General features: G+C 57.4%; 2 protein-coding genes across 2 annotated transcripts in view; both read right to left on the minus strand.

Moving 5' to 3' along the window:
- PBXIP1 (pre-B-cell leukemia homeobox interacting protein 1) overlaps positions 1 to 6,585 on the minus strand; it is a 14,604-nt gene extending 8,019 nt beyond the window's left edge. The window contains exons 1-5 of the mRNA XM_015571679.1: positions 6,493 to 6,585; positions 3,523 to 3,600; positions 1,761 to 1,887; positions 1,503 to 1,567; positions 1,209 to 1,431 (exon numbers count right to left, since the gene is read on the minus strand). Coding sequence (XP_015427165.1) covers positions 1,209 to 1,431; positions 1,503 to 1,567; positions 1,761 to 1,887; positions 3,523 to 3,573 — 466 coding nt within the window. The 5' untranslated portion in view covers positions 3,574 to 3,600; positions 6,493 to 6,585. The remainder of the gene's footprint in view (positions 1 to 1,208; positions 1,432 to 1,502; positions 1,568 to 1,760; positions 1,888 to 3,522; positions 3,601 to 6,492) is intronic.
- A 1,030-nt stretch (positions 6,586 to 7,615) lies between these two features.
- PYGO2 (pygopus family PHD finger 2) lies at positions 7,616 to 11,244 on the minus strand. Its single transcript, XM_015571776.1, has 2 exons — positions 10,878 to 11,244; positions 7,616 to 10,273 (listed from the first exon to the last, which is right to left on the minus strand). The coding sequence occupies exons 1-2, from the start codon at positions 10,917 to 10,919 to the stop codon at positions 9,209 to 9,211; spliced, it is 1,107 nt and encodes a 368-aa protein (XP_015427262.1). The 5' UTR covers positions 10,920 to 11,244; the 3' UTR covers positions 7,616 to 9,208.
- Positions 11,245 to 12,165: the final 921 nt, after the last annotated feature.

Consider the following 12,165-nt stretch of genomic DNA (forward strand, 5'->3'; position numbering starts at 1 on the left):
GTCCACGCTGGAAGAAGGGACGGGGACACAGGGAGCGGGGACGGGAAGGGAGGCACGGGGGGCCATGAGCCCTGGCACACAGCAGGGCATGTGGAGACCCTGCCCCAGTCTGCCTGGCATCGATGGCAGCCCCTGCCCAGCCAGGAGGTGGGAGACCGGTCCTTCAGTCTGCCAACGACACGGGCAGCTTCATCCTGAAAGCACTGTCCTCCCTCATGCACCTCCGTTCAACCCACAGCTACTCCCACCCTCCCGGGCCAGTCCTAACTGCCCACGTCTGCTCAGGCCCCCGGCTCTTTCCGGTCCTAAAGGTGTGGTCTCCTGACACCCTCTCCGCTCTCGGCTCTCCTCGCTGTGCACACAGTCACCCAGGGTCTCCCCCACGCGCTGACGGCCCCCCAGAGCAGATGAATCTGTAGCGCCCGCCCAGGCCTCCCTGGAGCTCCAGGTACGGACGTCTGCCTGCCCACCTTCACCCCCCACCCAGACAGGTCGACACGTAAACATCTTCACATCGCATGCCTGCATCTGCCTCGGTTCAGGAACCTCCTAAATGGCCGAGGCCCTGGCCTCTACCTCCACCCTGTCACCTTCAATAGCGATGGACTCACGCTCCGCTGCCGCACACCTTGACGCAGCCTCCTCAGTACAGGACGGTGGCCCCCGCCCTCTGCTGAGGCTACAGCCTGGGCCTGGAATGTTCTCTTCCTCCTCCCCCACCTACCAACAAGCCTACTTTTTGTTCCAGGCTGCACTCAGATGGCACTGCCTATGGCACCCTCTCCCCAACGATACCTGCTTCTCCTTCCCCTCAGCCTGTCTCGACTGAACCACCTTCCTCCTCCTGTGACAGCAACTTAATAATAGCTCCTTCTGCACCCCTCATCGGTCTGACTTCCATCTGGGCTCAGTCTAGTCTGCCTCTTACACAGGCCATGAGCCACCCACCAAGCGAAGAGCTGACGCACGGAAGGGACTCAGGGGATGAGTTGAATCCAGAGGCAAGAAAAGAGGAGGCCCAAGGGCAGAGCGGAAAGAGGCACCAGATCTCAGCCCTGCCACTTATCGGCTGTGTGACCTCGGCCAGGTCACTTAACCTCTCTGAGCCTCAGGGGTGGGGCTGAGCACTCACTGATACAAGTTAAGGAGGCGCCAAGCTACTGCGTCCCACGGCCTGGACCAGAGCGATGCTCAGAAGTGATGGCTACTCCCACAACCACCCCTCCTCGAAGGACAGCGCCAACGGGAGACAGGAGGCCCCGCACCTGCACTGGGGGAGGAGGGCAGGCTCTGCTGGAAGCTCTGATCCTCCAGGTCCCGTGTGTCCGGCCCCAGGTCTGCCACCATGGGGGGCTCCTCCACGTCTTCCCGGATCACTGTGTCTCCGGAGCCAGGGAGCTCCGTGTCATGGCCATCACCTTCCAGGACGCCCTGATGGGGACACAGCGTGAGCATCTCCTGGCCCTTCCCACTGCCTTCCCTCCCCCAGGGAAGGTCCTCACCTGGGCCTCTGTGTCCTCTGGGGGCATGGGACCGGAATGGGCGCTTTCACTCTGGGCGAGGGTCTCTGTAGTGGAAGGAAAAGGCCCAGAAAAAACACCACAGCCTCTCAACGCAACCTCCTCTGCAGCCCCGTGGCCCCTGCAGGCCCAGCCAGGCTGGGAGAGGCAGGACAGAGCCAGGATGGAGTGAAGAAAGAGTATCCCACACTGAGGTTAACGTGGGGAATAAGACTAACCACCCTCAGCAAGGCCCTTTACCTTCTCCATCCAAGGTCCCAGCTAATTCTTCACCATCTTCCTGGGAGGGGGTCCAAGGGGCCGGGGGAGCTCTCTGAGGTTCTGGGTCCACCTTGGACCCTGGGCCCAGGGTCTCCACGGGCAGGCTCTGGAGGAAGGAGCGAAAGCAGGAGGTGCTGCAGAGGAGGGACGACAGGACAAACCCCGGAGCGTGGGGCCTTCGCCGGGGCCCCAGCCCACGGCACAGGAATAGAAGACGTGGAGTAACGAGCTGGTCCGAGGGGAGGGCGGGGAGGGGTCAGCTGGCACTGCAGCATCACAGCTCGACGTCGTGTGGGGCCCTTCCTGAACCTCACTTGTGCCCTGAGAACTTCCAGAGGCTCAGTGTCTGTCACACGAAGAAGCACCACTGGACCCAAGCACTGGACACTATACAAACTGCCCCCACCCAGAAGCTGGCTAGAGAGAGCCCGGGCCACCAGCACTTCCCTCCCTCCCCACCAAGGACCAGCTCTTGGTTGGCAGGTGGGAGGAGGGCAGTGAGAGAACAAAGTCCTAAGGGTCACCGCCATGCCCCCCACACTTCCCTGCAGCGGCCCACACAACAGGCCGCCCACTCACATCTTCTAAGCTTTTCTGGCCTTAGCGCCTCGCCCACACACCCCTCTCCCAGCAGCTGCTGGCAGAAGCCCATCCACCCCACCCCCCACCCCAGCCTGCCTGTCCTCCACGGAGCTGTCAGCCTCTTCGCTCTGCACACTCCTTCTCAGCGGGCCCATCGCCCGCGTACCCCATCCATGGCTCCCGCCCTCCCTCCCGCCACAGTGCCTGGCCGTGGTATGTTTCTTTGCAATTTTCAAATCACTTTTTCTCATGGCCACCTCTGCAAGGCCAGAACCACAAGCCCCCTTACAGGGGAGGACAGCCGGTGAAATGCACAGCTGTCAGCCAAGGCACCCAGGAGTCTGGCTGAATGAGAGCAGAGTGTCCGCCCTCCTTACTGGCGGGCTTGGCCATGTGTCCTGCTCCGGCGCCATCCGAGCTCGGATCCTCACCCCCAGCTGACCCCTCCAGGGACCCCTTGCCTTCTCTCCTCCTGGCACTTCTAACACAACAAGCCACTGGCGTTCGGATCCCTTTACAAACTTTCTCCAGCCACTCCGTCCTCCGTCCGGCTGGCCCTTCATCCTTCTCAGTGGCTTGAGGAGCACAGGAGTCCCCTGGGGCCCTGCCCCACCACCTACCTGCATCACAGGATCTTTAAAACACTCGCCCGCTATCGCTACGCAGCCACGCAGCGGCTTCAGCCTCTGCCCAGGCAGCGCGTCCCGACTTCTGCAGACTCAGAGCCCTTCAGTGATTTCCCCTGAGGCCTGAGCGCCCGGGCCTGGCTCTCTTCACAGGTTCTCTCCCCAGCTCTGCTCCTAACCTCCCTCCAACACTGACCTAGGTCGCAACCTTATCCACTGGGCCTCCTCAGAGTCTCCCCAGAATGGCTCAGACCCTCTGCTCATGCTGGTCTCCCCCCAGCACTCTTCCTGCCTTCTCTCAGCTCATCACGGCGCCACCCCGCTTTCCGGGCATGGCCCAAGTCCCGACACCTGACTCCTGGGCCCGGTTTCCTATCCGGCCACCAGGTCCTCTCGCAGGCCGCAGGAGGTGATGCAGGTGACCATCGGGACAAGGAAGGAACAGACCCAGAAGCAGCCTGATCCTGCAGGACCTCCCCCACCCCCACCCTCACCCCCACCCCCGGTGTGCTTCCCAGGCCTGCTTTTCCTACCTCTGAGCCGGCAAGCACCCAGCTATTGTCCGAATCTGGGCAGGAGGCCATAGTCGCTGAGGGCCTTGAGGCGGTCACCTGCAGAGAAGAGCTTCAGCAACCCCCTCCCTCCCTCAGGGGGGGCGGGATGGAGGGAGCAGCCTTGGCTGGGCTCCAGGGTTTAACGACTGGGCAGCAGCTTCCAGAACCAGCCTGGTCCCAGCTCTTCTGGACAGGATTTACCTTGCAAATCAGAACCTGTGGACGGCCACGGAGAAGCCTGCCTCTCCCAGGCTCCAACAGGGTCTTGGGAAACTGAACTGACCTTGAAAGGTCAATGAAGCAGAGGCCTGGAAAGGCTTTGGGGAATAACCCAGCCAACTCGCTCATGCTGCGGTCAGGGCAGATGAAGGCCAAAGAGTGACTGATCTGATTTGCAAAGACAAATGGCTAAGACGAGTGAGGAAAACAGGCCAGACTCTCCCACAATCATTACCTTTTCTCCCAGGGCTAGAAAGAGAAAGCTCTAGAGCAGTGGTTCTCAACCTTCCTCATGCCGTGACCCTTTCATACAGTTCCTCACGTTGTGGTGACCCCCAACCATAAATTATTTTTGTTGCTACTTCATAACTAATGTTGCTACTGTTATGAATTGTCATGTAAATATCTGATATGCAGGATGTATTTTCATTGTGACAAGTTGAACATAATTAAAGCATAGTGATTCATCACAAAAACAGTATGTAATTATATATGTGTTTTCCGATGGTCTTAGGCGACCCCTGTGAAAGGGTCGTTCGACCCCCAAAGGGGTCTCGACCCACAGGTTGAGAACCACTGCTCTAGAGCCTCATTCAGCCCTAAGTTTCCCACTCACCCACCCACCATAGGCCAGTGTTGGGAACACCTGGCCGGGTAGTTCAGTTGGTTAGAGCATCATCCTGATACACCAAGGTTGTGGGTTCCATCCCCAGTCAGGGCACATACAAGAAGCAAGCAATGAACATATAAATAAATGGAACAACAAACTGAGTTTCTCTCCCTCTCTCTTACATTAATAAATTAAAACAACACTGGCTGCACACTGGAATCACCTGAGATTCTGATCTGATTCAATTGATAACAGTCAGGTTCAGGCATTTAAAAAAAAAAATATATATATATATATATATGTTTTTATTGATGGAAGAGAGAGAGAGAAACAATGAGAAGCATCCATCGGCTGCCTCCTGCACACCCACTGCGGGATCAAGCTGGCAACCCCAGCATGTACCCTGACTGGGAATCGAACTAGCGACCTGTCAGTGCATGGAGTGATACTCAACCACCTGAGCCACACCGGCCAGGACAACATGGACCTTTTCTAAAATCTCCCGGAAGAGTCTCACCTACAGGCAGCGCTGAGACTAACTGGCATAGCTTAGTTCCATCTGAATGTACCTTTAGTAAATCTTCTGTCATCCTCACTCTCCATTCTAAATTCTGTTCCCTTATTAGTAACCCCCAGTTTCATCTTAGGGAACTTGAAGGTGACTGGGAAAAAGGCTTCATGGCCACTCTCATGTATAAAGACTTCACAGTTTGCAAAAATCAGGGCTCCTACCCCTGCTGATCTCTCTGACTTAGGGTGGGAGTAGGAAGTCCCCCCAGTTTCCAAAGCTTAAAACAAAACCGGGTAAAGAGAGAGGGACCTAAACCTCCATCCAAAGCCCAGACTGTCCCCGCAGGCTGGCCAGCTGCAACTGGAACTTGGCATAAAGGTGAAGGAAGAGAAGGGCTGACCCCTCCCCAGTCTTGACCTGTGACCCTTCAGAGGAGGATAAATAACTCCTTACTGAGGGGCTAGAAGAGTGGCAAGTGGAAAAGGACTCTGTGAGGAAACCCTGGGGAGGAAAGGGAGGCTGGGGGCGATGGATGGCAGTCCTCCTCGGAAAGCCACCCGCTGCCCTGCCATCTGAGCAGGTGTAAGGTGCGCAGCGCCCTAACAACCTCTCGTGGCCCTCCCAGATCCAAGCCCAGGACAGATGTCTCCCCCAATGCCTAGGCCTCCAGGCACACAAACCATCCCACCAGGAGACAGGAGGACGGCTGCCATGATACCAAGTCCAAAGGACACTCCTGACCAGCTTCTACCGGCGCCCGCGAGCCACTGCTGTGCAGCCTCCGGCTCTCAGGCCCCTCCTCCGCTGTTCTGTCATCACGCCCCATCCCCAGCTGCTGTGTGTGCCTGCGAACAGGTGGTGGCAGGAAGGAAGTGGCAGCAGCTTGGGCTGAAGTCCCTGTTTATCCCTGGCTGTGTCCCGCCTGCTCAGGTCCTCCAGAACCGAGCACCATGGCAACGCGGGTGATGTCAGACCCACCGTCTCATGGAAACCAGCAACTGGTATTTGGGTCAACAAGACAAACACTTCTGAGACTCCAACAGGAGACCTTTCTGGGACCCCTGCACTCAGGGCTCTAAGCCCTGGCATCTCTCTTGGCTGGGTTCACCCAAGATTCCAAAAGATGCCCCTGTTCTCCAAGCCAGCATCTCACTGCCTTATTAGGAGGTTCCTTCTGCGGTCTAACTCCACCCTTCCCCTCGATGTTTTCAGATCTCTTTCTTACCATCCCCCCACCCCTCCCTTTTCATTCAGGCAGGAGTCAACAAAATCGTCCCGTAAGGACTGACAGAGACCTCTGCTATTGCTAACAGACAGCTAAAGGGGGAGCTCTCCCGCTCTGTACAAAGCTGGGAAGCCTGGTCTAGCGCATTTCAACTCCCCAAGAGTGGTTCCCCCAAACCTCTAGCAAAGGACCCAGGGCCACCAGTATTTGCTGGGGGACCCAGAGCAAGTTCCTGTTTTGGTCCCATGGTCTTCCTTCTCCCCGTCCAGCAGTGACCAACAGCTCTGCAGATCCCCGGCGGGGCCCACCCTTTGCGTTCCGCCTTCCTCTGCGCCACCCTCCGTCGGACGCAGACCTGCGGGCCCGCTCCCCGCAGGGCATTACCTGATCCGGCTTTCACTTCAGCCTTCAGCTGAACTTGGTGCGGCCTCCCCTGGTTCCCAGACCCAGAAGGGAGGGGAGTCATGTGATCAGGAGCCGGCCAATGGGAAGTCAGTTTCCCCGAGGGGGCGGAAACTTTTGGCCAATAGGAGCTGGAGTTGAGAGCCGGGGAGGCGGGGGACAACAGGGGGCCAGTACGGCCCAGAAAGCTGGGCTTAGCTCCCGGTGGGAGGCTGGAATTCCAACAAACTGAATTGTGGGCAACCACCCCTCCTCTCCCGGTGCCCAGTTATTAGGAGGAAGACCCAAAACTGAAAGGCAAAGGGTGGGTCTCCGAGACCACAGGGACAGGGGCCCGGTTGGTCCCAGGACAGACACAGGCAGCTGCAGGAGGGGGAGGGGGAGTGGCGAGTCGTGGGTTGGAAATAGCCCTCCGGCCGCCCTCCCCACTGGGCTCCTCTAAAAGGGGAGGGGCCTGCCGAAACCGGTTTGGCTCAGTGGATAGAGCGACGGCCTGCGGACTGAAGGGTCCCAGGTTCCATTCCGGTCAAGGGCATGTACCTGGGTTGCGGGCACATCCCCAGTAGGAGGTGTGCAGGAGGCAGCTGATCGATGTCTCTCTCTCATCGATGTTTCTGACTCTCTATCTCTCTCCCTTCCTCTCTGTAAAAAATCAATAAAATATATTTTTAAAAAGGGGGGGAGGGGCCTGAAAAGCACCCAGAGTATCTGCTGAGCCAGGGGTAGCCCGTTCCCCACCCTTGATGCTACACTCGACTCCTCACCCCAACAACTGGGGTTGCAGGGTGGGCGCTAAACCCAGAAACGCTAAAGGCACGCGCTTCCCGAGGCCTCGGAGCCTGAGCCGAAGCTCTCTCTTGGCTCGAGGCCCGGCCCAGGAATGTGCTCAGAAAAGAAACTTCTCTTAGCGGGGACGCAGGGCTGGGGTGGGGCACACAGGACTCTCCCCGCTCAGGCTCAGCAGAACCAGGATTCGCTCCAGGGCAGCCCTTCCTGCCACTCCCACCACCTGCGCCCCTCAAGGCATACATCCCCCCAGTACCCTTCCCAGTGGTGACCACAGCTCATCCCAACCTTTGTGCACATAAACAGCAAGGAGTCCTTGTCTGGATTTTCACGTCGTTTTATTAATCCAACCGTACAAAAGACCCCTCCCCCCATCACATTTCTGCACCCCCTACTTTCTTCCAAACAATGGAATGAGGGACTAAGCAGATATTTCCCCAGGAGCCACTTTACAAAATGCTGAGATGGGGGGAGGCAGCACAAAAATAGCAACAGATAAAAGAGGGGCAAACAGAACCACAAACACAACACAAAGTTGGGGGGGGGGACTGCTCTCTGCGGCTTTAGAGTCAGGGGACACTGAGAGGAGGGCACAGAGGCCGCTGGCTCCACCTGGGCAGGCAGTGAGTTCTGCAGCAAACCTGTCTCCTCTGCACATGCTGGGGTCCAGGCAGCCACCAACTCCTCAGGCCCACCTTCCCCACACCCTGGTCATGTGTGCAGGCCCCAGGTCCACCGCTGGCAGGCAGTGCTTTAAAAATAAAAACAAATAAAGCCCAAAACTACGGCCGAGAGGAATGACAACTGCTAGAACGCCAGGCCCGAGAAGATGGAACCAATAGCAGGGGAAAGAGAAGCAATACCCAGGCTCTGAACGGCACTTCAGGACCTCGGCAACGAGGGTCCTGCTGCCTCCCCCCAACCACAGGCTGTGACGGGGATCCTTTTATCAGAAGAAATGAGGTATAAGGGCTCGGTGCCCTTTCAAGCTTTCCTTCAATCAAGCCAGGGAGGCGGGGAATAAGGGCACCAGAAGTTGAAGACGAACGCGAATATGTGCAACGGATGGGCAGGGCGGGGGAAGGCGGTACAACAGGGTCCAGGCTTCCAGGGCTGTCCAAACTTCAAATATTCTGGTCAGACCACATATCCCAATTTTTGGCAAAAGAACATGGTCATGAGGAGAAAAGCACAAGAGAAGCTGAGAAAGGACCAGTAACTTTGGTACCAGGGAGATCTGTCCCGACAGCATCTCTTACCTACTGTCTCGAAGCCCCAAACCACCAAGAAACTGCCGTGGCCAAGAACTCTCCTGTTTCTTCAAGCTATTTGGTTCTTTGAAGGGGGAAGAGTTAAGCAGGTTTTAGAGGAGGCAGGAGAGAGCAGGAAGAGAGGAAAATCCCTTTTTACTCCCCAAAGCTCTCTCCCAGAGCCCAGGGAAGGGCTACTGCAGGGATGGGAAGAACCCAAACCCCTCTGGCGAGAAACCTTTAACACGTGACTCCAAAAACTAAGGCTGCAGCTGCGGGACTAGATAGGCGTGTGAGGCACAGGTGCTGGGGGCACCCGTCATCTAGAGGGATGCCCCTGCCTTCCAGATCTTCCTCCAGCCTCTTTTCTCTTGCAGCCATACCCCTCGGCCTCCAGAAACATCCACCAGACAATGGCTCTGCTGGGCAGGCTTTGGTTTCCTGGATCTCTGTAGATCTCAGCGTGAAAGTTCCCAGAACTGTGAGCGATCCAGGCTCCTGCCTGTCCAACCTCAGTTCCTCTTCTGCCCTCAGGAGACACCACACTTCTGCTCCGGGGGATGGAAGCCAGTGGAAACAAGGACCAAGAGCCAGACACGGGAACAGCCACCCTGGGAGAGCAGGGAGGAACGTACGCACTTCCCTGGGTCTCCGCACCAGCATCACCCATCGTTGGCAGCCACCAGCTGTCCCATGCCCTCGCGGATGTAAACAGATTGGATCTCCTTGGTCTTGAGGCAGAGATCACAGGCCCAGACGGCAGAGGCCTCGGTGGTCAGCAGTCCATAGGCGCTCTCGGTCATGCCCGTGCACTCCCGGTGGAACCACTTCTGGCAGGAGGCCTCGCACAGAATGGCATCCTGGTCATCATTCACCTCACTCCGACACGCACCACACGGATACACCAGGCCCGGAGGAGGCTGGGGCCCTGAGCCCCCACCTGCCTTGCCAGGGGGTGCCAGGCTGTTGGCATCTGGAGTGCCCCCACCCCGCCCACTGCTGTTTGGGGGGAAGCTGGGCTGACTCCCATTAACAGCAGCAGCTGGGGAGCCCGTGTGGGGCTCCTGGGGAAAAGCAGTGGGCGCAGGTGGATTCAGGGGCTTCCCCCCATCCTCCACACCAGGGCCAGGAAAGCCAGGGTCCGGACCAGGGAAGGGACTTGTGTTGGGGGGCAGGCTGGGGAGCCCCTGACCAGGTCTCTGAAGAGGAGAGGGGCCAAACGGCGCCCCTGGCTGGGCAAAGCGTTGGGGGAGAGGAGGGCCCAGCTCCCCTCGGGAAGGCTGTCCCATGGTGGGCGAGATCATGGGGCCAAACCCCCCCACTGGGCCTGGCATCATCTGCCCACCAGGAGGGCTAAAGTTTTGACCCAGAGGCTGGTTGAAGGGTTGGCTGGAAAAGTTCATGTTGCCTGGGGGTGGGTAGCCAGGGGCCTGGGGGGGCATGTTGAAAGCAGGGCCCATAGGGTTGGGAGGGAAAGGGGGGTGCTGTCGACGAAGAGGCTGTGGACCCCCTCCACCTCCGGTGCCATAGCCTGGGGGTACTTGGCCTGCCATGCCCCCTTGCACACGGAAGCCTCCAAAGGGGACAGGACTGCCAAGGAATGGAGGGGCTGCGGCCCCCACCTTAGGGGCTCCGAAGTCATCCTCAAAGGGGTTGGATGCAACCAAGTGATCCACCATAGGAGTCGGGGGTGGCGCAAACTCCGTCAGATGTGAGTATGCAGGGCCCTGATGGAACAGAGGGAAAGGGGGTCATGGAGGGAAGCGCAGAGCTAAACCGGAACACCAGAAACACACTCCACATTTTGGAGGCTGGCTCTAGCCAGCCCAGCTCTAAAAATCAAGACGGACCTTAGAACGCAACAGAGACGCAGAAGGCGCAGCACTGTGCTAACTGCATTCTGAAAACAGGCAGAACGAGGCTGGAATCCCAGCCCTGACCCTGAAGAACCTCGAGACCCTGGAGCAAGTATTTAACTTTCTTAAGCCTCACACGCCTCATCTGTACAGCTTCCCACCTCCCCACACTCACACTGCTGGAGCACTCACTCCAGCACAGCCCTGGCGCCCAGAGGGTAAGTGGTCGGTGTGACCGTGAGGGCACCAGGACAGGAAAAATGGGAGGAGTCTGATCCTAGCTGATGGGATCTTCGGGCAAATCATCTCATCCTCCGCCCCTGACAAATTTGTTATGAAGCTGAAGGAAAGGACCAGACACAGAGCGAGGCAGGGCACTTTCTCTTCTCCCCGGACCGACCAGGACACAGACGCTGGAGTGACAGCGTGCAGGGCGGGGCCGCCGGGAGCCTCCCGCCCACCAACCACCACGCACCTGAGTATTTGACTTCCTCCGCTTCTTTTCTGGGCTCTTCATTTGCAAACCTGGACGAGCAGCACAAGGCAAACACAAACAGGTTTGTTTCCCTGGGGCTCCCGACCCCCCTCCTCCCAGCCGTGGTCGGAGGAACTCCCCAACTTCACATGCGCTTGCTTATCACCCAACAAGTAAACACTAACAAAGGTGTAACATGAACAGTAAGTCGTGTTCCCACTCTCGGCTGCTTCTTCCTTCACATGAGACGTCCTCTCTCTCGAAAGCCTCCGATTTCCAAGCGGCTCCGGAATTCCAAATCCTAGGGCCCTCGATCTGACACCTGCCCCGACCCCTGGAGGGCTTCACCCCCCATCTTCTCAGGCCCCTCGGCCTGAGGACCCCCGTCTCCCCACCCGCCCAGCCTTTCTCCGAGGCCCCACGTCCCGGGCTTCTCCAGCCCCCGGCCCTCCTCCAGTTCTGACTAGGTATTAAGTTTATTATGCCCCCCATAATAAAACAGCACACTAATGAAAATACCACCTTAAAATAACTAATACAATAGTAGTTGAATGAAATTTCCCACTTAACTCTTTCTTAAATTTCAGAAAACAAATCAGTCATTTCCTATTTCTCACACAGTTTATTTAATTATTTTACAATGGAGTCGCCTGACAGTCTTTAGGTAATATAGTTTAGATCAGTGATGGTGAACCTATGACACGCGTGTCAGAGGTGACAAGCGAACTCATTTTTTTGGTTGATTTTTCTTTGTTAAATGGCATTTAAATATATAAAATAAATATCAAAAATGTAAGTCTTTGTTTTACCGTGGTTGCATCCAGCGAGGCCAGACGGGTCTCGCCGCCCCGACTCTCCGCCACCGAGGGGCCCCGGCGAACTACAGGTAGCGACAGTGACTGAGGCCGAGGTAGAAGAAATACGGACTTTAATGAAGATTCCTTCCCTTTGGTATGAGTGAGGCCGGTGAAAACAGCTAAACAACAAAAAGGAGGCGCGGGTCCAGACAGCAGCTCTCCCTTGGGACGGACTGGAGGCTTCTAAGTCACAGTGGCCTTCCCAGAGTCGCCCTAGGTCTTCAGTAACTGCCGGTGTCAAGTCCCCCCACCCCACCGTCCCTGAAACAGGCCATTCAGCCGAATGTCCCGGCAGCCGGCAGCCGGCAGCCTCGGTGAGAGCTCCCCACGGACTTCTGACCTGGGTCTCCTAGAAAAGGCAATGCTGCCGACCCCACATGCCGCACAGGTGGGCTGAGGAAATGCCAGTAGTTGGAAAAGGGCTTTGAACT

Source organism: Myotis davidii, unplaced genomic scaffold (genome assembly GCF_000327345.1).
Source record: "Myotis davidii unplaced genomic scaffold, ASM32734v1 scaffold208, whole genome shotgun sequence".
NCBI lineage: Eukaryota > Metazoa > Chordata > Mammalia > Chiroptera > Vespertilionidae > Myotis > Myotis davidii.

Bases quoted from the DNA above. Each gene is read 5' to 3' on its own strand.
- PYGO2 (XM_015571776.1), bottom strand. From the start codon at position 10,919: ATGAAGAGCCCAGAAAAGAAGCGGAGGAAGTCAAATACTCAG. The intron at 10,274-10,877 runs GTGCGTGGTGGT...CTGTTCCATCAG, and splicing joins GGAGGAAGTCAAATACTCAG to GGCCCTGCATACTCACATCT.